The 20,289-nt window shown below is 42.4% G+C and overlaps 1 protein-coding gene across 1 annotated transcript in view; it reads right to left on the minus strand.

The window, feature by feature from the left end:
* Positions 1-1,332: 1,332 nt before the first annotated feature.
* Positions 1,333-20,289, minus strand: part of TRPV5 (transient receptor potential cation channel subfamily V member 5) — a 33,150-nt gene continuing 14,193 nt past the window's right edge. Inside the window, exons 9-15 of the mRNA XM_078438434.2 lie at positions 12,929-13,015; positions 12,754-12,830; positions 12,343-12,508; positions 12,117-12,183; positions 9,764-10,032; positions 6,200-6,306; positions 1,333-5,513 (exon numbers count right to left, since the gene is read on the minus strand). Coding sequence (XP_078294560.1) covers positions 5,207-5,513; positions 6,200-6,306; positions 9,764-10,032; positions 12,117-12,183; positions 12,343-12,508; positions 12,754-12,830; positions 12,929-13,015 — 1,080 coding nt within the window. The 3' untranslated portion in view covers positions 1,333-5,206. The remainder of the gene's footprint in view (positions 5,514-6,199; positions 6,307-9,763; positions 10,033-12,116; positions 12,184-12,342; positions 12,509-12,753; positions 12,831-12,928; positions 13,016-20,289) is intronic.

Consider the following 20,289-nt stretch of genomic DNA (forward strand, 5'->3'; position numbering starts at 1 on the left):
GGCTCCTGTCTGGCTGCACCCCCCTGCCCCCAGCAGAGAGGGGCCACGTTACCCAGCCTCTCCTGTCGGTGTGACAGCACTCAGTGTACTGGTCAAAGTATTCCTTTCCTTGCACATTTCTCATTTTTCCTTCATTAGCCTCTGACAATGACCGTTGACACCCTGTCCACTGAGAGGTCTCGGATGTGCCAGGGCCCATAGTGTGCCCTTCGTCCAGCTCCGTCTCTCTGCGCGTCTCTGCCCAGACACCTACAGAGCCAGCGCTAACTACCCTCATCTCTCCGTTCTGCTGTCCCCTCTCCTGGGTCTCTGTCCCAGACCTTATCTTGCATTTCCCCAGCGCAGCACGAGGGAGGGACACCGACCTCTGCCCTTCCTTCCCAAGGCTGCAGGCAGGCCAACCCTCAGGGGCTACACCACCATTCTTTACCAGAACCCAGAAACTTGTCAGAAAAACACTTTGCCAATGGCTGGGTGGGGACATAGTTTTGAAGTCCAGTGATCCCTGGGAGCACAAAACCTCCCGTGCCTCCCTGCCTCTGGTCTGTGAGGCGCACACAGGAGCAAGAGTTTTCTGCTTTCTGTCTTTTAAAGTAGCCAGCGGGGAGGAGACGGGAAGGAGAACGGTCACGGTTCCGGGGTACCCAAAGAACTCCTGAGGCAGGAACATCAGTGTTCCTTTCGCCCCGTTCCCCGTCCCTGTCTCTGGATCCCCGTAAATAAAGCTGGCATCTGCCTGGCGGCACAAAACATCCACCAACTATTTTAACCCTTCAGCACACAGTTCTCGTGCTGCATCTGCTGGTATGACGATGTCTGTGTGTGTTTCTTTTCCTTTCTCATCTGGGCTCCGGAGGGCAGGTGTGGGATCTTGTCTGTTACCTCGAATGCTCCTTTACAGGGTACCACACACGAGAGGTTCAGGAAGATCTGTTCCAGAGCTTTGCTGCTGGGGTTCTTCCCTCCTTTCTCTCTTCCTTATGATATTCCGCATCTCTTCTTCCTCCTCCTCCTCCTCCTCCAGCCTTCTCCTCCTTCCCTCTCTCTTCTCTGTCTCTCACGCTGTCTCTCTCCCTCTCTCCCTCTCTCTCACGCACACACACATACATGCAAAGTATATTTAACCTGAAAAAATTTCCCAATGATCACTTAACATTTGCATTGTCTTCTTTTTCCTTTCCAAAGCATTTCTACCCATATTATGTGCTTATCTTTAATTATTACAACCCCACTGAACGGCAAGTATTTTTGTGCCACCTTTGACAGGTGAAAAAAGACTCCAGTGTGGCCAGTGAGAGAGCTTAGAATAAAAACAGGTCAATCATTCATAGATCTAGTTAATGAATATTTATTGCATACTACATTGTACTAGGAATTACACCAGACACTGGGAACACAATGATGAATAAAATAGACACCATCTTTGTCTTTGTGGCACTTACAGTCTACTAAAGAAGACAGACATTGAACAAATAAGTACAATAATGTGCAGGGTGTGTAATTAAAAAGAAAACATAGGTAGTCTGGAAACATAGAGTAGATGGACTTTAACCTTGCCCACGGGTCGGCATCCCCACAATTACACATACAACCAATGTATGACCGTTAGGCTGAGACCAACAAATGAATAGAAGTTACAAAGATGGAAGGGAGAGTGCAAGGAGGTAGAAAGCTCTAGAGACTGTGAAGGCCAAGAAGAAGAAGAACTCAGCCTTATCCAGGAACTGATAGAAATCCAGCTTGGTGAAATAGAGCCTGAGAGAAGAGAGGTGTGAGGAGGCTGGAGGGTTGCCCAGCGTTGGCTTATGGAAGGCTTCCAGAAGGACCATACTTAGGGGTAGGACTTGCATCTTACAAAGATCATTCTGGCCATAGTGTGGGTGATGGATTGAAGAAGACCGAGACTACATACAAACAGAGCAGTTAGGAACCTCCTTCTGTACAGTAGGGTCCCGAGAGGCAGGGACAACTGGAAGGTTTTATACTGGTATAGAATAATCTTCAAATTGTATTAAGTGAAAAAAGCAAAAACTTTTTTCTAATAAACTGTGCCATTATATGTCTTTTTAAGAAGAATATGTACATACATACGCTTGGATATACAGAGTATTCTTGGAAAGATAAATACACTTTTATTAGTGAATGTCCCTGGAAAGAACAACAAAGGGGCCAGCACAGAAGTAGGAAAGCTTTTTGTCTCTGTATTTCTTGCGTGCTCTTTGAATTTTGTGCTATGTGTTACATTATCTAACCAGAATTAATTCTTTGCGAAGCAGATGTTTTAGGGAACAGAATCCACAAGATTTGAGATTTACTGGATTTAAGAGTCAACAGAAACATGTTGAAGACGACACCCAGGTTCTGGCTTAGGCAACTTTGCCTATTATTTGGTCATGAACTCTGGCGGAGGAGCAGGTTTGGTGAGGAAAAAAAGCTGTTCAGTTTTCAGTTTGGGACATGTTGAGTTTGAGGTGTCTGTAAAATATCCAGGTTCAGCTGTCTGATAGATAGGCATCCAAGCTGTTCATGCCTGGAGCTCAGGAGACAGATGTGAACCGAAGATAGGGAATGGGGAGTCATGAACATGTGCATGTTAATACAATCTACAGAAGCAGGTGAGACTGCCCAGGTGGTGAGGAAAACAGAGAGGCTTGTGGACCGAAAATGTTTAAGAGATTTGTAGAAGAGAAGCAGCCAGCGTGACAAGAGTGTATGGCACTGACATGCTGAGAGATAGCGAGTGGTCGACAGTAGTCTGAAGGCTACCGACAGTTCAAGCAAGACTGAGACTGTTCAGTGGGCTTAGCCAAAGGTAGATAACCTCCCTCATAGATGTCAGTAGCTTGGAGAGGCAAGGTCAAATCACAATGGGTTGAGGACTCAGCATGAGATCAATAGACAATAAAGCCTTCTCTAAGAAGTTTGGCCCTGAATAGGGACTAGAAAAGATAGGGCAGTAGCTGAAAGGAGGAAGGGTTGAGGGAGGGTGTTTTCCATTTCTTTGGAGATGGGAAAGAATAGAGCATCCTTATTTGCTGATCCCCGGAACTAGTGGAGAGGGAGGAGAAGAGATATACAAATGAGAAGTATAGAGAGAACAGCGATGGATATGGCTGTCTGAAAAGACAGAAAGGAAACGGAATCTGGGACTCAGATGAGAGTTTAGCTTTACACAAGAGAGGAAGTGTTTCCATTGTAAGGAAAATAAGAGGAGTCATGATGACTAAGCACTTTTAGAAATCATGCCACTGGTGGTCAAGTGTGTAGGACCCTGTGCCTGTACCTTCGTGTGATTCCTCCCCGTTCCACACTCATCTATGCTTTGTATGAGTATCTGGATGAACCTGCCTGTGGTTTCACAAATCCGACTTACCTCTTTGCTATTCCAGACCACAGTCCTCTTAAAAGTTATTATGGCTTTTGGGTGAGGGTGATATTAGGGTTGAGGTGAGACGTAAAGGACTGGAGACAAGAGGGAGGTTGTCAAGAGCCTGGTACTGGGTGCCCTGGACACCTAGCTCCCACTTTCCTCCCTGGAGAGGGATGGCCCATCCTGCTTTGTTGCTGTCCATCCCAAAACTCAGCACAGGGGAAGAGGGAGGTGGGGGCAAAAGATGGCTGCTGCAGGAGACACAGCCAGAAATCTGCTACCCCCAGGCACAAGGGTGATTAGCTGCTAATGAGCCACCTGAGGGACAGACCGGGAAGAGTCCCATAAAGAAATGATTGAGCTGTTCAAGCACAAAAGGCATAATTTACCACTTATTTAAAATACATGTAGACACAAATGAGATACAAACCCTTTAGACTCTGAGTCTCAAAAAGCAAGGATAAGACAATTCAAAAACAACAAAAAACAAACAGAATCCAAAATATAGATGAAGGATTTGATAGATATTTCTCCAAATACAAATGGCCAATAAGCATATGAAAAGCTGTTCATTGTCATTAGTCATTGGGGAAATACAAATCAAAACCACAATGAGATACCACTTCATATCCATTAGGATGGCTATTATCAAAAAGAAGGAGAAGGAGAAAACAAGAAAGAAAGAAAGAAAGAAAGAAAGAAAGAAAGAAAGAAAGAAAGAAAAGAAAAACAACAAAGTGTGGCAGTTCCTCAAAAAATTAAATAATAATTGCCATAAGTCCAAGCCATTCCACAGCTAAGGATACACCCAAAGAAATCGAAAGCAAGAACTTGAAGAGAATTATATGCCAATGTTCATAGAAGTATTACTCATAATAGCCAAAAGGTGGAAACAACTCTAATACCCATCAGTGGATGAATGGATAAATAAAATGTGATATATCCATACAATGAAATATTATTTGACCCTTAAAAGGAATAAAATTCTGATGCCTGCTACAACAAGGATGAATCTTGAAACTATTATGCTAAGTGAAATAAACCAGACACAATAGGATTAATATTGAATGATTCCACCTGTATGAGGTACCTAGAGTAGTCAAATTCATAGACGTGGAGTGGAATATTGGTTATGAGGGACTGTGTGGAGGGGACAGTGGGGAGTTAATGTTTAATGAGTACCAGAGTTTTGGTTTGAGATGATGAGAGCATCCTGTGGATGAATAGTAGTTATCATTATGCAACAGTGTAAATGTACCTAATGCCACTGAATTGTATACCTACATATGGTTAAGATAGTAAATTTATGTGATGTGTATCTTCCCACAATAAAATTTCTGAAAAATAAAGCAAGGATAAAGAACCTTTCTTATTGCAGTTTTCTAGTTGGGGGTTGGTTGCAGGGTGAGAGAGAGTCCTACAGGGGAAAAGGGAAGGGCCATAACCTCAGTGCCATGCCTGGATCTTCCCACATTAAGCCTTGTGGAACCAAGCAGGCTTCACCGCTCACTACTTTCTAGTGCCTGCATGAGGCAGAAAGAAAGATGATCCAGATGTTAGTCTAGCATCCCTAGTTCATGTCTTTGATGGCTAAATCCAACTTTGCTCTAAGAGACACCTTCTTTTCTCAAGATGTGGGACTTTCAGGAAACCAGAAGATATGTGGGACAACAGATGTCCATTGCCCATCTCCAGAAATGCTGATGTGAAGGATGAGACATGACCTTGAAGAATTATTCTGCCTATCCCCTCTCATGATTAACAGGGAAAACAATCAGATACTTCCCTCCATTTAGGCCCACCTGTTTGTCAGGCCAATAGTAACAGGGGTCCTCATCACAAATGATAGATATTTTCCTCTCCATCTCCCTCGCCAAGGTCCAGCCCAAGATTCACGTGTCCTAATGTGTTGCGACGCAGGATCTCCCAGCCCCGGTGGCTGCTGCTGCTGTGAGATGTGGTCCGGGATAGGGAAGGCGTTGGAGGGGCCAGAGAGGCTCTGGCTGGGGTCCCACTTTCGATCACAGAAACAGAGGGCTGTTTCTCAGAAAGCTGCTCTTGTCCATCCTCCTTGTCTGAGCCCTTGAAAGCTTCCACGTAGCGAAGCACTCGCAAAGGATTTTGATCATGGTGGTTCTCAACTCTGAGGAGGGCAAAGGGGAAGGAACTCAGGTGAGGTGAAGGAAAAAGGGCCATGAGGAGGAAAGAGGGGAAGAGCACTTGTAGGAAACAGGACCAAGAGGACAGGGCAAGGAAGGGACCAGAGTCCTAGGATGAAATGAAGGGAAGAGCAGTGGAATGAAGGGTAAAGTGGGATAGAGACCAAAGAGGTAAGCAATCAGGATTTGGAGGGTAGTGGTGTGTGTGTGTGTGTGTGTGTGTGTGTGTGTGTGTGTGGTTGTGAATATGAAAGAGAAAACCAAGAGAGAAGAAAAGCCAAGTCAGGAGCTGAAGGTAGAGTATGGAGAAGGTTAGGTTCAAGGCAAGAATTTACTAGAAATGGGGGTCAGAGAGGAACAAGACTAGAACAAGTTGGGTAGCCCATGCCCACATCTGAGCATGGACACGTATATAACCTCACACACACTACTACCCTGATGTACTCACAGCCTGGCATCAGTTATCAGCCATCTTGTCGCTCTCCCTGTTGGCTCCACCCCCCTCCCCTAAACAGGCTAATGCAGTCTCACTTTATAGAGTGATGATGTCTCCTTTGGGTCCAGTTGGGGATCTCAGGAATGGAAATATGTGTGATAAATGTGAAACTGGGCACCCTACTCCCATGGCTTCATGCTTGTTAGCAGTTTATACATATGCACAGTCACTCACCGCAGGAACCAGCGGTCCCCCAGCCCATACTGGTACCCGCAGATCCCAGAGCGAGGCCACAGGAAGCGAGGCAGCTTCCGCTCCAGCATCACTGTGGTGGCCACCACCTGGGAGGAGTGAGAGGTAGAGGAAACTCAGGAAGAGTGATGAGGTCTCAGGGAACACTAGAAGCCACCAACATGGGAACAAAGAGGAATCTGTCAGATGGGGACACCAGAAATTGGGGAGATGACAGCCATTGAGCCATGCCCTAGCTTGTGCCAGGCATCATGCTATCTGCTTTACTCACTCATCATAAAAGGAGAGAGAATATTTTATGAGTGTTTTGAATAAAACTGTGACCCCTACATTACTATTCACATTCATAGAAAATGAGTCAGTCCAAACTAATCTCATTTGCTTTTTCATAGGAAAGCCAGACTAGTTATCTTGATTTAAATAAAATGATTAAATAGAATCTCTATGATTGTGGGATGAAATGACGCTGCTAGTGTTCAGGGAATTTGCAGCAAATTAAATACCCATATCCTCCAAAGAAAAAGAGTGGGTTAATGACTGCAAACTTGGCAAGGAAAATTCTAGTGGCATGTCACATGTTCTGTCCTTTGCCCAGCCCTCATTAATTACTTAAATGAAACATAGAAGACAAGCTTATCAAATATGACTGTGACACAAAACTGGGAGGGATATGTAATAATGTGAGGTGACAAAAGCCATATAAAAATGATCTCACCAGACTGGAATGCTAGTCAAATACCAATAATGTGAAATTTAAGAGAACCAAATGTAAGGTACTACACTTATATTTAAGAACAAAGTATCTGGGTAAGTACAGGAAGTGGTAAAGGGGCTTTACTAATTAAGTTGAATAACAAAGATGCATGGGTTCTAGTAGATCATGACCTTCATAAGGGCCAGATGTATATTTCTTTAAAGACCTGGCTCAATTTTTTTTTAAGTTAGTTTCTTTCTTTCTTTCTTTCTTTCTTTCTTCCTTTCTTTCAAGAGTGGGGGAGGGGCAGGGAGGGGGTGGAGAGAATCCCAAACAGGTTCTTCACTCTCAGTGCAGAACCCAATGTGGGGCTTGAACCCACAAACCATGAGATCATGACCTGAGCTGAAGTCAAGAGTTGGACACTTATATGATTGAGCCACCCAGGTGCCCCAAGACCTGGCTCAATTTGAGGTGCTATTTCTACTACAGTGTCCAAAGCAAGGGAAGGCATGACCCCTCTTTATATTGTATTACTCCAATCCTATCAGGAACACTCTACTTTTGAAAGGACCATGATCTCTTAGGCATGAACAAGTGCAGAAAGCTTGGTTAGTTGAAGAAACTAGCAATTCTTAAAGTAGCCCAATTCCCCATGTTGTATTTTTCTACTTGATTTCTTAGTTGGACCAAGTTCCCTCCAACATCAGGACTTTTTTTTTTTTGAAAGTTTATCTTTTTTGAGAGAGAGAGAAAGAGAGCACATGAGCAGGGGAGGGACAGAGAGAGAGGAGAGAGAATCCCAAGCAGGCTTTGCACTGTCAGTGCAGAGCCCAATGCGGGGCTTGAACCCACAAACTGTGAGATTATGACCTGAGCCGAAATCAAGAGTCCAGCACTTAACCGACTGAGCCACCCAGGTGCCCCTAACCTCAGGACTTTTAATCATGTGTTCCCTTTCCCTATATAGAAGCTCTCCTTTATCTTGAAAAGGACATTTATGTGTCCTGTTGTGCCATCAGTAGGCCCCCACCTTGTTCTGGTAATAGAACCCTTTTGCTTGGACCATTGTCACTTCACCACTCTGTCCATCAGTTAGGGTAGACTGGACTGCACCCCAGCTGATTAGCTGATTCTCCCCTAAATTCCACTACCACCATCACCACTCCTTGGCCTTAACCTCAAATTCAAGGATGCACCTATAGCTCAAACCTGTTGCAGTGAGATGGAACTTAGACTGGCTTCTTGGGGGAGAAGATGCTCTTTGAGGGGTTACACCTCGCACAGTATCAGAAGGCACAGCGAATACAACAGATGGGGCCCTTGGAATTGTGCAATACAGTACACCTGTTCACTCCTTTGGGAATTTGGAGCTTCTAGAAGACATTTCACCAACGTGATGGGAGAGACTGACTTAGGAGAGCAGACTGGATAGGAGAGCAGAACAGAGAAACTGATGTAGTTACTGAAATGGAAATACACACTTTGGCCAGATATGCTTAAAGATAGTTTAGTTCTTTAAACTTTCCAGTTACGAGGACCAACACATCTTGCTTCCAATGCCATTTATTTCTTTTTCTTTTTCTTTTTCTTTTTCTTTTTCTTTTTCTTTTCTTTCTTTCTTTCTTTTTTTTTTTTAAGTATGTTTGCATTTGGTTCTCTGTCCCTATAGCCAAGAGTCCTGACTGATATAAATCCTAACCTCTATCCTTTTCTGTCATTCTCCTTAACTGGATAATTCTTACCCATGTTTAGGAGTTCATCTTAAATGTCACTCCATCAGGAAAGCATTTCCTAACTTTGCAATCAGACTCCTCTGTTGTGTCCTGTTCTTAGCATCTTCTACTTCTGTGTGATAGTTTTACTACTGTAGTTTTACAGACTTCCATGAAGTCCTTTATTTAATGGCAGTCTTCCCAACCAGACTGTGGGCTCCATGATACGCAGATGGCATCTGTTGCATTCATGCTGGTGTCCCCAGCTCCCAGACATTTCCCAACACATAACAGGCTCTACATAATTATTGTTAAGTGAATGGAAAGTCTGAGTGGATAAATTATAGCTGTATTCAAATTTTTGGATGGTGTTCATACAGAAGAGTGTGTTCTGTGTATATTAAAAGAAAAGACTGGGGCCAAAGAATGGAATTGTAGAAAGATAGATTTCAGCTCCATGCAACATGGACATTTCTAATAACAAAAAGTTTTGAAATATGAAAAAGCTCTCTTCTTCCCAACCACTACCCAAATCCATATGATAATAAGAAGGTCCTAGTCAGCATTAAAGAAGATATTAAATGACCTTTTGACCAATGAATAACTAATCACTGAGTAAGAACTCAACTACAGGACCACTAAAGATACTTCCAACTCTAAAATTATATTATCTTCACTGATATATAGAAAAAATCATAGAGAAACAGGGAGAAGCAAATAGAAGATAAGATTAAAAATTAAAATTTAAAACTAGAATATATAGCTGATGCCTGGCTTGCTTAGTCAGTTAAGCACCCATACTGGGTATAGAGATTACTTGAAATTAAAAATCTTAAAAAAAATAAGTAAAATTACAAAAATAAAAAAAACCCACTAGAATATATAAGACAGTCTCTAGTTCTCACTGGGCTCGAGGTTGACTGTTGTATCTACTTTTCCCCTGTGATCAACACCTCAGCTCTTGGGTGTTAAATTACCCCTCCTTTTATCTCCTCCTCTGTCCAAATGTACCTTTGTTGAGGTGACAACACTGGATTGTTCTGTGACTCTCTTAAGAGTCGTGTAGCATAACATTTTCCACTTTGATTTTTCTCTCCATTCTCTTCCCCTTAGTAAGACTAACACTAGTAAACTCACCTGGGCCCTCCAGAGCTCATCCCGCTCATGGGCCACCCGCCAGTGTGTATCACCCATCATGGCGATGAACAGGTTGAGCATGAGCAGCGTGGCAATGATGGTGAAGGCAAAGTAGACAATGCCAAACATGAAGGGCAAGTTCACTTCGTAGTTGGCAGGCCCATCAATGACGGTGAGGAAAAGCTCAAAGGTGCTGAACAGTGCCATGGGATAGTCATAGAATTGCCCCAGGTTGGATGGGTCCTCTGTCTGGAAAATGACATAGAACGCTGCTCCGCCCAGGAAGTGGGCATGGAGATGGGGAAATAGGGAATTATCACAATAAGCATGGGCCCGGTTATATCTCCATACATTTGCACATTTGCAGGCACACATACACGCCCATAAATGTACATATATGACTGTGTACATGTAAGTCACACTTTATGTGTGGACCCGGCTAGCCTTAAGATGTCTTATGACCAAGTTCATTACTCTGGACAATGGTAACACCCAGCCATTTAGCAAAATGTGTACATAAAATGTGTGTGTGTGTATTATATATATGATAGATATACACAAAATAAGTCACCTAACTGCTTTTCACATCTTAGAAAATCGAATATTTAAAAGATAATTTGTACATAAGAGACTCAAATATAGAGAACAAACAGAGGGTTGCTGGAGGGGTTGTGGGAGGGGGGATAGGCTAAATGAGTAATGGGCATTAAGGAATCTACTCCTGAAATCATTGTTGCACTATATGCTAACTAACTTGGATGGAAATTTAAAAATTAATTAATTAATTAATTAATTAAAAAATAAATAAAAGGTAATTTGTTACAAGAATGCATGGAATCTCCAACAATTTTAAAGAACTGACCATATGAAATGGCCAAAAGAAAAGCACCTTTAAAAAAAAATCTCAGTGGCCCCTAGATGACCATCCATCATTCTGAGGTTCCTGGGTGAGCTTGGATCATCATGGAAAAGGTCTGCTCAGTGTGTAGCCTACTGGATGATACTGGGCATCCTGGAACATTAGTACAGCATTAGAACCTTTAAAAGACTTCTCTCTGTGTGGGGAACTGAAATATAAACTAAATGATCTCAAGGATGGAAATAGTATCTATGACAAAACATCACTTTTTTATTTACTGATGGACAAGGCAAGCACAACAACCAAGAAGAGACAATTTAGGAGATCCTGGGTATAGGGCATCTACAGAAAACTACTCTGTCATTATGACTTCAATTGGCAGGTCATGATACTATGTACTGTATAACATACATATACTATATATAACATATGCTTAATGAGTAACTATATGCACACATGTTGTGAGCAGTAATTCATGATGTGTGCAGATGGGGTAGAGGGTGGGGAGAAAGAATATGTAAGGAATACTCCAAACAGGCAAGACTACCACAGTTTTACCCTTTCATAAACTCAGATCTTGGGGTATTTTTTTTTTTTTTTTTGGTCTGTTTGGTGGGAATTCCTGTTAAATGAGAATTCCTAGGACAAGAATAGTGCCTTTTGTTCTAAAAGGCCATCGTCTTTTAGAGTTGAGAGGTCTTCAAATAGCGCCTAGGGCATCCCCTTGTCTTACGGATGTTTGGTTGCAGACACAGAAGACTAGATTTGAGTTGCCATATCTCACTGTTCTTCCTTCCTCTTAGTGCCTTTCCATAAGAACTTTCTCCTACTTTCTCACTGCCTTCATCCTCTATCCTGGCTGTTATTTTCTCACTGTGTTCCTCTCTCTACCCTGACATTCCACGTGTGCCTTGGGCTGCGACTAAGTCCCTGCTCCCTCTTTCCCCAATCTCTCTTTACAGCTCTTTTTCTTCTGTTTTCCTTTCTCATCCTCAAACTCTCCAAAATAATTTTCTGTACTTCCTTTTTGATTTCTTTCTTTTTCTCCCAATTTTAAATGCACATAGAAAAAAAAGGATGCTATGTGTTATTGAATTCTCTGTGTTTCTTCTTTTGAAGTGTAGAGACAGAAGAGTTAAATATTGCACTGACTCTGTTTGCCCACATAGTTTTCTGAGATCCACAACTGGCCAGTCTTTCTTGTTTAATGGCGCTGTCTCTCCAAAGCCCTTTATCTATCTCTTCTTTAAAAATCTTCCTGGGCTGTTAGTCAACATGAATGTTACTAGCCCATAAATTCAGAGCATATCATCTACCTTCTAGGTCATCTTAAGTGACCCTGATCCTATGGATATGAGTGTGCTTTTTGACTCAATATCCACCGGGGGGAAATAAGCGAAAGAGAGTATAAATGAGAACGGAGAGCAAGAGTGAGTGAACTTTCTGGAGAACTGGATCACATGACCTAGTAGTGTGGGGGGACAGTGCTCTTACCTGAGGCAAATCCCAGAATAACCACAGCCATCAGCCAGCAGAAGCGCATTAAGTCTCCAAAAATCATCTACAGGAAAGGGAAGGGGAGGGAGGTTGGAATGACCCTTCTCTACCTGCTTCTCTGCAGCTATCCTGCTAAACTGGAGGCCACCTAGCTCCATCTCCTCCCTTTGTCTGGAAAGGACTTATTGCTGAAGCCAGAGGAATCTTTGGGGAAGGCACTGACCTTCTGTATCATGATGGTGAAGGGACCAAGCATCTGGAATCCTCGAGCGAAGTACATAACACTGCACCAACCCAGCACCAGGGCAATGGACATGGGCACCATCTCCCCGTTCATGTTGGAGAGCCGCATCACCATGGTCACCAGCACCATGCAGGCATAGGTGATGCTTGGGGGAGGGGGCAGGGAACAAGGAGTGAGAGAGGAAATATTCCAGGTCTCCTCTAGCATGGTGATGAGTTGGGTGGTACCCACTCAGGCTTAGTCCTTACACCCAAAACACACATATGAGCCCACTGGGCAAAAAATCCCTAGAAGTGAGAGTCAGCTGAAGTCTAGGTCCCAAAGAGTGAATAGAGACCTGGAACAATTCTGGCAAGGGAAGACATGGGACTGAAAGGAAGAGACACTCACATGATGACATGGAACGGTCCCCCAAGGATAGTCTGTCCAAAATAGCGAGAAGCACCAACCCTGAAGATGTCCGGGATCTGGGAAAAGGCCAGTAAAACAAAAAGACAATGTGGACTGCAGTTCAGTCTGGGGCCCCAGGTGGATGGCCTCAGCTTGGACCCTGGTTGTACTTCACCTCCAGGAGCAGGATGATCACAGCCCCCGTGATGGTCACCAGTTCCCCCACCAGACGGATCTTATCCTGCTGAGTCACATAGGCCTCCTGTGGGAGTAAATTCGGAGTAAGAAGTATTTTTTGATGGATTGAGAATCAAGTCTTTTGGGGCAGGTGGTCTAAAGCAACTAAAGTCCATCCCAGATGAAGCAAATTTCCCCTCACCACCACCATTACCCTCCTCCCCTGCCATTGTATTTGTCAATTGTGCTTAATTCTATGACCAGGCCATTAACCTATGTATTCAAGGCTTAATATACATTCTAAATAACTTGAGCCACCCCCTAGCAAATCACTATAATATATATTATGAGTGGTAATTTATGATGTGTGTACCAAGGGGCTGAAATCACATTTCACAGCATCAAGTTAAGAAGACTAAACCAACAGGAAGAGGCATTATTGGCTTGGGATGGTTTTGGCTATGTTGAAAGCCCAACTTTTCCAATCTCATGTGGTCTTTGGAAGGTAGACTACTCTATAAACACCTCACAGAATTCAGATTCCAGAATAGGCCCAGAATCTACCAGTTTTAGCAGAACCTTGAATAAGGCACTAAACCTCTCTGAGTTTGAGGTTTCTCATCTGTAAAAATGGAGACTCTAATGCTTATTCCTAGTGTTATTGTAGATATTAAATTAGAGGATGTATCTGGATGTACTTTATAAGCCATAAATCACTATAGATATAGTTATGATTATATTATGATGTGGTAATATAGAAAAGGTCAGAAAAGAGGGTTAGAGACACTGAATGGATTTTAGTTTTGAGGAAGGGTCCCCATCTTATCCTGAGCAGTAGGTGTAGAAGGTACAGCCCTAAGGTCAAGATAAAAGAAGACCATCCTTCTTCTGGGCATGTTGTTTCACAGTAAAAGGCTTACAACATTACACACATGTAGTGAAAGAATGCTGCAATACTGATCCTCAACTTTTGGAGGGTTATGGAGAATATCATTAAGACTGTGGACCCTCTTACCAGAAAACTGTGTTCGTATATATGTCATCCCCACATGAAATGTACAAATAATTTCAACACATTCAGGTACACTTCAAAATTTTAGGAAATCTCTTCTCTAAGGTCACCTCTCTGAGTAGTGCACCCAAGAACGGAGTTGAGAGTCCCTGAGGCCAGTGGGAAAGTTGATGATCTAAACTAGGAAGGATGTGATCCCTCATTAGGCATAAGGAATGCTAATCATCTCTGCTCTGCTGATAAACTGGAACCTCTGAGCATCCCTCAGCAGGCTACTTGGAGTGTGTATTCACTGGTCCAGTGAGAGGCATAGTTTTGAAATAGGAAGAGATGCTATGTAGTAGGAGGTGATCTATGATATAAAGAAGGTACCCACCAGGAGCCCCACAGATATTCAGAAACTGACAGCTCAGTAGAAGACAAGGATATAACCTTTATGGAAGAGTAGAACCAGACTTACCAACAGAGGGTGAAAATGTTTCAGGTAAATCATATGGGACCAGGAGAGATCAAAAAAATAGCTGATGTCTATGTGGTTGGTGAGCAATGTGATCTAACAAACTTGGCTAGACTTCAGTTACTTTATTGTTGATGTTGCTGCTGTTGTTGCTGTTGTTGTTTAGAGAATTGATGTTCTCTTGACAAACTGGTCAATTTTATTTTATCATCTAATGGGAAATTTCCCTTTTGCTTTGCTTCCAAGGAAGCTCAGAGGTTGGTTTTATTTTGTTTTGTTTTGTGTTTTGTTTAAATCCTCAGCTCTAACTGAATACCCCCTCTTCTGTCCTGAAATTCACTTCACGGGCCTCCTTCTTTTTCTTTATCTTAATGTTCCTATAGCATCTCTCTTTAATTGTAAAACATTCCAACTCCTTTTGGAGAATTAGGTAGTGAGTAGTGGAATAACTGGTAAGTATATTAAATACAGAAACAAAATAATATTAAATGTAGAAATAAAATAACCGCATATGTGTTTGTACAAAAACTTTGAATTCTTTTTAAAACTTTGTATCTTGGTTTAGTAGTCTGAAGAACTGCCACCGACCTTTTTTTCCTTGGCTCATCTATATAAAGGAACTGTCCATCAATAGATGAGTGGATAAAGAAGATATGGGGGATATATATATATATATATATATATATATATAGATATATAGATATATAGATATAGATATATATATATTATTCAACCACAAAAAAGAAGGAAATGCTGCCATTTGCAACAACATGGATGGGCCTTGAGGGCATTATGTTAAGTAAAATAAGCCCAACAGAGAAGAGAGACACTGCATGGTACCACTTATATGTGGAATCTTAAAAAAAAAAAAAAAGAAAGAAAGAAAGAAAAAAAGTCAAAATTCCAGAAACAGAGTGTAGAAAAGGGACGGTGGGGTGAAAGAAATAGGGAGAAGTTGGTAAAAAGGCACAAACTCTCAGCTATAACATGAATAGGCTCCAAGAATCTAATGTAAAACATGACTGTAGTTAATTACACTGCATTATATAATTGAAATTTGCTAAGAGAATGGAACTTAATTGTTCTCATCAAAAGCAAAGAACGAAGATAAATATGTGAGGTGATGAGTGTGTTAATGAACTAGATGGTGGGGATCCTTTAATGGTGTGTACGTATTCCAAATAACCACAATGTATACTTTAGGAAACTTGCAATTTTCTTTGTCAATTATACATCAATAAAGATCAAAAAATAAAGGAACTATTCGGCTTTTAAAACACTTTGTTTTTCTTTTGATTTTAAAGGAATTCTAGTGTTTCACACCATGTGTTTAACGTAGGCTCTCGGTTCGGAATAGATACTCTTTTGTTTGTAAAATCTTTCAGAAAGATTTTAGTGGTTTAAAAATGGACAGGAGTGGGGCACCTGGGTGGCTCAGTTGGTTAAGCGTCCAACTCTTGATTTCAGCTCAGGTCATGATCTCACGGTTTGTGAGGTCAGGCTCTGCGCTGACAGTGCAGAGCCTGCTTGGGTTTCTCTCTCTCTCTCTCTCTCTCTCTCTCTCTCTCTCTCTGCCTCTCCCTCTCTCTCAAAATAAATAAATAAACATTTAAAAAACGGACAGGAACATTGAATTTTATAAATGACTTACTGGTGTCTATTGAACTGATAATAAGAATTTCCTCTTAATTAACTACCTTTGTGAATTGAACCCTAAACTTAAACTGGTAAATGAGTTTTCCCTTAAATTTTGAGAATTTTACTCTCTGGAGATTGTATTCGAGATTTTCTGTCTCTGTTGAAAGGCTGATCCACAGCTTTTGGGATGTGTGGTCTTTCTGAAAGGATTTTGAATCAAGGTCATGTTCGACAAAATAAAGTAGAAGAGGCACTCATTCTCAAGGTCCTATACATTCAGTCTCTCAATTCTCTCTCAAAGGCTTCCCCCATCCATTCTCAAGTCACAGCACTACTCTCTTAATGCAAACCTGCAGCATCTGTCATCTGGTTTACCATGAAACCATTTCCCCTCGTTCAACCCACCATCCACCATGCTTCTGGACTGGTCTTTCTAAAATGCAAGTAGCATCACATGGCTGAGCTGCTCACTACCATTCCTAGTTCCCTGAAGTCTTCAGAATAGAAATGAAGGGGAGATAAGATTGGAGGGCACTCTCTAGATCTTTACCATAGCAGAAATTCCAAATATTCCAACAATAATCCCATTATATTCCAATAATGTATAGATTTAATTAATGAATAAAGATGGAAGCATATTATTCAGTAGCGTGGAGACAGCAACAGGAATGAAAACTTGAAGAGGTAAAACCTGGGTTACCTCCAGGGAATAAGACATTGAGTCAGGAGAGGCCCCCACACTGCTGCTCTTCATTATACCTGTCATGTGATTTTCAAGTCATGTGCATGTGTTCTTCTAATTCTTTTGATTAGATGAGAATAAAGAACAATAAGAGCCAGACTAGCAAACGTGATGTACAGAAGCCTTGCTGGTCTGGCTTCTCCTCTGTGTCCCCATATTCTGTGTGATGCTCCAGGCACATCGAACTATTGGGGTTCTCGGTTGTTAAGTCAGGCCTTTGCATGGACTGTGCCCTTTTCTTAGGATGTCTTCCTCCATAAGTTTACTGGCTCACATCTACTTAAGCCTTAAGACTCAGGTCACAGCATTCCTCCTGGGCCTCCTTTCCTGCCCCTCCACACCCCGCTCAGGGGTTCTCCCATTGGCACATGGCACCACTCTGCTTACATACCTCACCCAGCACACTGCAATCTTTTCATAAAGACCACAAATGCCTCGCCGGTAATCTCAGAGTCCCCCGAGAGCAGGGACGTACTACTCCTTTTTACCCACAATGCACCATGTAGTGGATGTTCCACTGATTTGAAAGAAAGAAGGAAGAAAAAGAGGGGATAAGAAGGCAGGTGCAAGCTGAGCATGATCAGAAAGTTGCAAAGGGGAGATAAAGACAGAATCGGGAAGTGGGACTGGGAAACCTCTCTGGAGGCATATGGGGAAAAGGTCACAATGAATTAGGCCTTTTCAGGATTTCCATATTCGTAGCTCAAGGTCACCTAAGCAAGCCTGGCTAATAATGCACTGAGAAAATACTCCACCCCACTCTAAAAATAAATGTCTTTCAATAATGACTGGAATTCTTTACATCATCATATGGCTTGGAATTTTCAGAGTTGTCAACAGCCAAATCCCCTGAGGAGGCTGATCATTCATACTTCATTGTGAGCCTAATGGCCTTGCTCTCATTTACCAGCTGACTGAGCTCATTGCCTTGAAGGAAATGCCCAGAGCGGGTGGGCATAGCAGAGTCAAAGTCACCTGAACCACTCAGAGACAGGCAGGGAGCATGGGCCACCCAGAGGAGGTGGGAAGACAGCAGAAACAGTGGTCAAATTCCAGTCCTAGACCTTCTCTACCTCCCCAAGACCCCAGCTTGCAAAGGAATGAAGTGCCCAGAAAGAGTCCTGATGGCTAATAATGAGGAGTTTCAGGGATTTTCTAACCAGGCTGCCCCTCACACTCCATGTCCCTTGTCTTGCAGGGACAGATCAATTGTAGCTGGACACAGGTGAGTGTGGGTAGCCCTCAAAGCCTGGGAACACGAGTTTCTCACGCAGTGGGTCCACTAAGAAAGAACACTGGTGTTCGGCACATCACTCTGGATAGAGAAATGACCTCAGTTGGTATTTAAAGGTGAAGTTCTGAAATAAAGCTGACCAAAATCCCAATTCCAGTGATGCTCTTACTAGCTGAGTGTCTTTGCCAAAGTACTTAAGCTCTCTGGCTTCAGATTCACTGTCTTTAAAGTGGTGATGATTTTCTTTAATTATTAGGATATCTATATGGATTAAATGATCTAATGCTTTGTCATCCAAAATGTGGTTCATAGAATTACAACATCAGCATTCTCCCAAAGCTAGTTAGGAATCTCAGGTCTCACTGGAGCTTTATTGTCAGAATCTGCGGAAATAAAATTTATTTATAAAAAATAAATCTATTTTTTATTTTACTTATTTTAATATTTATTTATTTATTTTTGAGAGAGAGAGAGAGAGAGAGAGAGAGAGAGAGCAGGGAGGGGAAGAGAGAGGAAACAGAGAATCACAAGCAGGCTCCATGCTGTCAGCACAGATCCCAAGACAGAGCTCAAACTCACAATCTGTGAGATCACGACATGAGGTGAAATCAAGAGTCAGGTGCACAACTGACAGAGCCACCCAGGTGCCCCTTTATTTTCTATTTTAGAGAGAATGGGAGCACTCACACAAGCAGAAGAGAGGGGCAGAGGGTGAGAGAGAGAGTGCAAGTAGGGGAGAGGGGCAGAGGGAGACATGAGAGAGCATCTTAAGCAGGCTCCATGCTCAGCATGGAGCCCGACACGGGGCTCCATCCCACAACCCTGGAATAATGATCTGAGCCAAATCAAGAGTTGGACACTCAACTAAGCAGCCCAGGAACCTCCTAGAATCTGCATTTTAACCAGCTCCCCCAAGCACTGATAAATGCATGTAAAGTGCACAAAGCAAGCACTAAGTTTGATGCTCAGTTAGATGCTATTTTCACCTACCAGGCTCCCTACTTCTCCTCGCCTCTTTTCTTCTTTAATTTGCTGTGCTTGTCTCACAGTAAGTTGGTTAGGAACGCTGAACAAAGTTGTGTAGAGCTGGAGGTCAGTTGGGTTTTTCAAATAGCTGTGGTGCTTTGGGTTTTTCAGAGCTTGTGAGGAGTAATGATGTGAAAAGATCAATCCCACTGACCATGACAGGTAGAGGACAATTTCTTTTTTTTTCGCACAAAGCAAATATTTAATAAATTATTTCTGAATTATTCGTTTGCTGTCTTCTTAGTTATTCTTTCTTATGGCAGGGTTACTTTCTATTCTTCGTCTTTTAAAACATTTTAATTCTAGTTTAGTTAATATATAGTGTTAAATCAGTTGCAGGAGTACAATATGGTGATTCGACAATTCTATACATCACCCAGGGCTCATCAAGATAGATGAACTCTTATTTCCCCATTTTACCCATCCCATCTGCTAACTATCTGTTTGTCTTCTGTAGTTAAGAGTGGGTTTTTTTCTTTTCTTTTTGGTTTATCTCTTTTTTCTTTTGTTTTGTTTCTTAAATTCCACCTTTGAGTGACATCACAAGGTATTTGTCTTTCTCTGACTGGCTTATTTCTCTTGGCATGATACTCTCAAGCTCCATCCACGTCATTGCAAATGGCAAGATTTCATGCTTTTAAATGAACAGAAACCTATGAGTCATTCCTGCCACAGTCTTCTCCTTTCTTCCCTGCACCAAATGCATTGTACAGTAGTGATGCCAACCCCCCAGCACATCCCCAGGCCAAGCCACCATTATCTCTTACTTGCTGAACTAGAACAGCCTCTTTACTAGTCTCCCCACATCCACCTGGCCCCTTCAAATCTATTCTCCATCCTACACAGACATTTTTCTAAACCAGAAGTCCTGTCAAGTCCCTCCCCGAGTTAAAGTCCTTCTGAGGGGCACCTAGGAGGCTCAGTTGGTTGGGTGACTGACTGCAGCTTGGTCATGATCTCACAGTTTGTGAGTTTGAGTCCTACATCAGGCTCTGTGCTGACAGCTCAGAGCCTGGAGCCTGCTTCGGGTTCTGTGTCTTCCTCTCTCTTCTCCTTCCCCTGCCTTGTGTTCTATCAAAAATAAATAAACACCAAAAATTTTTTTTAAATCCTTCTCAGCTTCCCATTACCTTTGGGATAGAGAGAAAAATCTTCAATATGGCCTACAAGGCACTTCACGATTTGAGAAGGATCCACGTGGACAATCTCATCTGGAGGCCCTCACCGCGGCTCCTGTGTTCTAGCTCTTC

Source organism: Panthera onca, chromosome A2 (genome assembly GCF_046562875.1).
Source record: "Panthera onca isolate mPanOnc1 chromosome A2, mPanOnc1 haplotype 2, whole genome shotgun sequence".
Lineage (NCBI taxonomy): Eukaryota > Metazoa > Chordata > Mammalia > Carnivora > Felidae > Panthera > Panthera onca.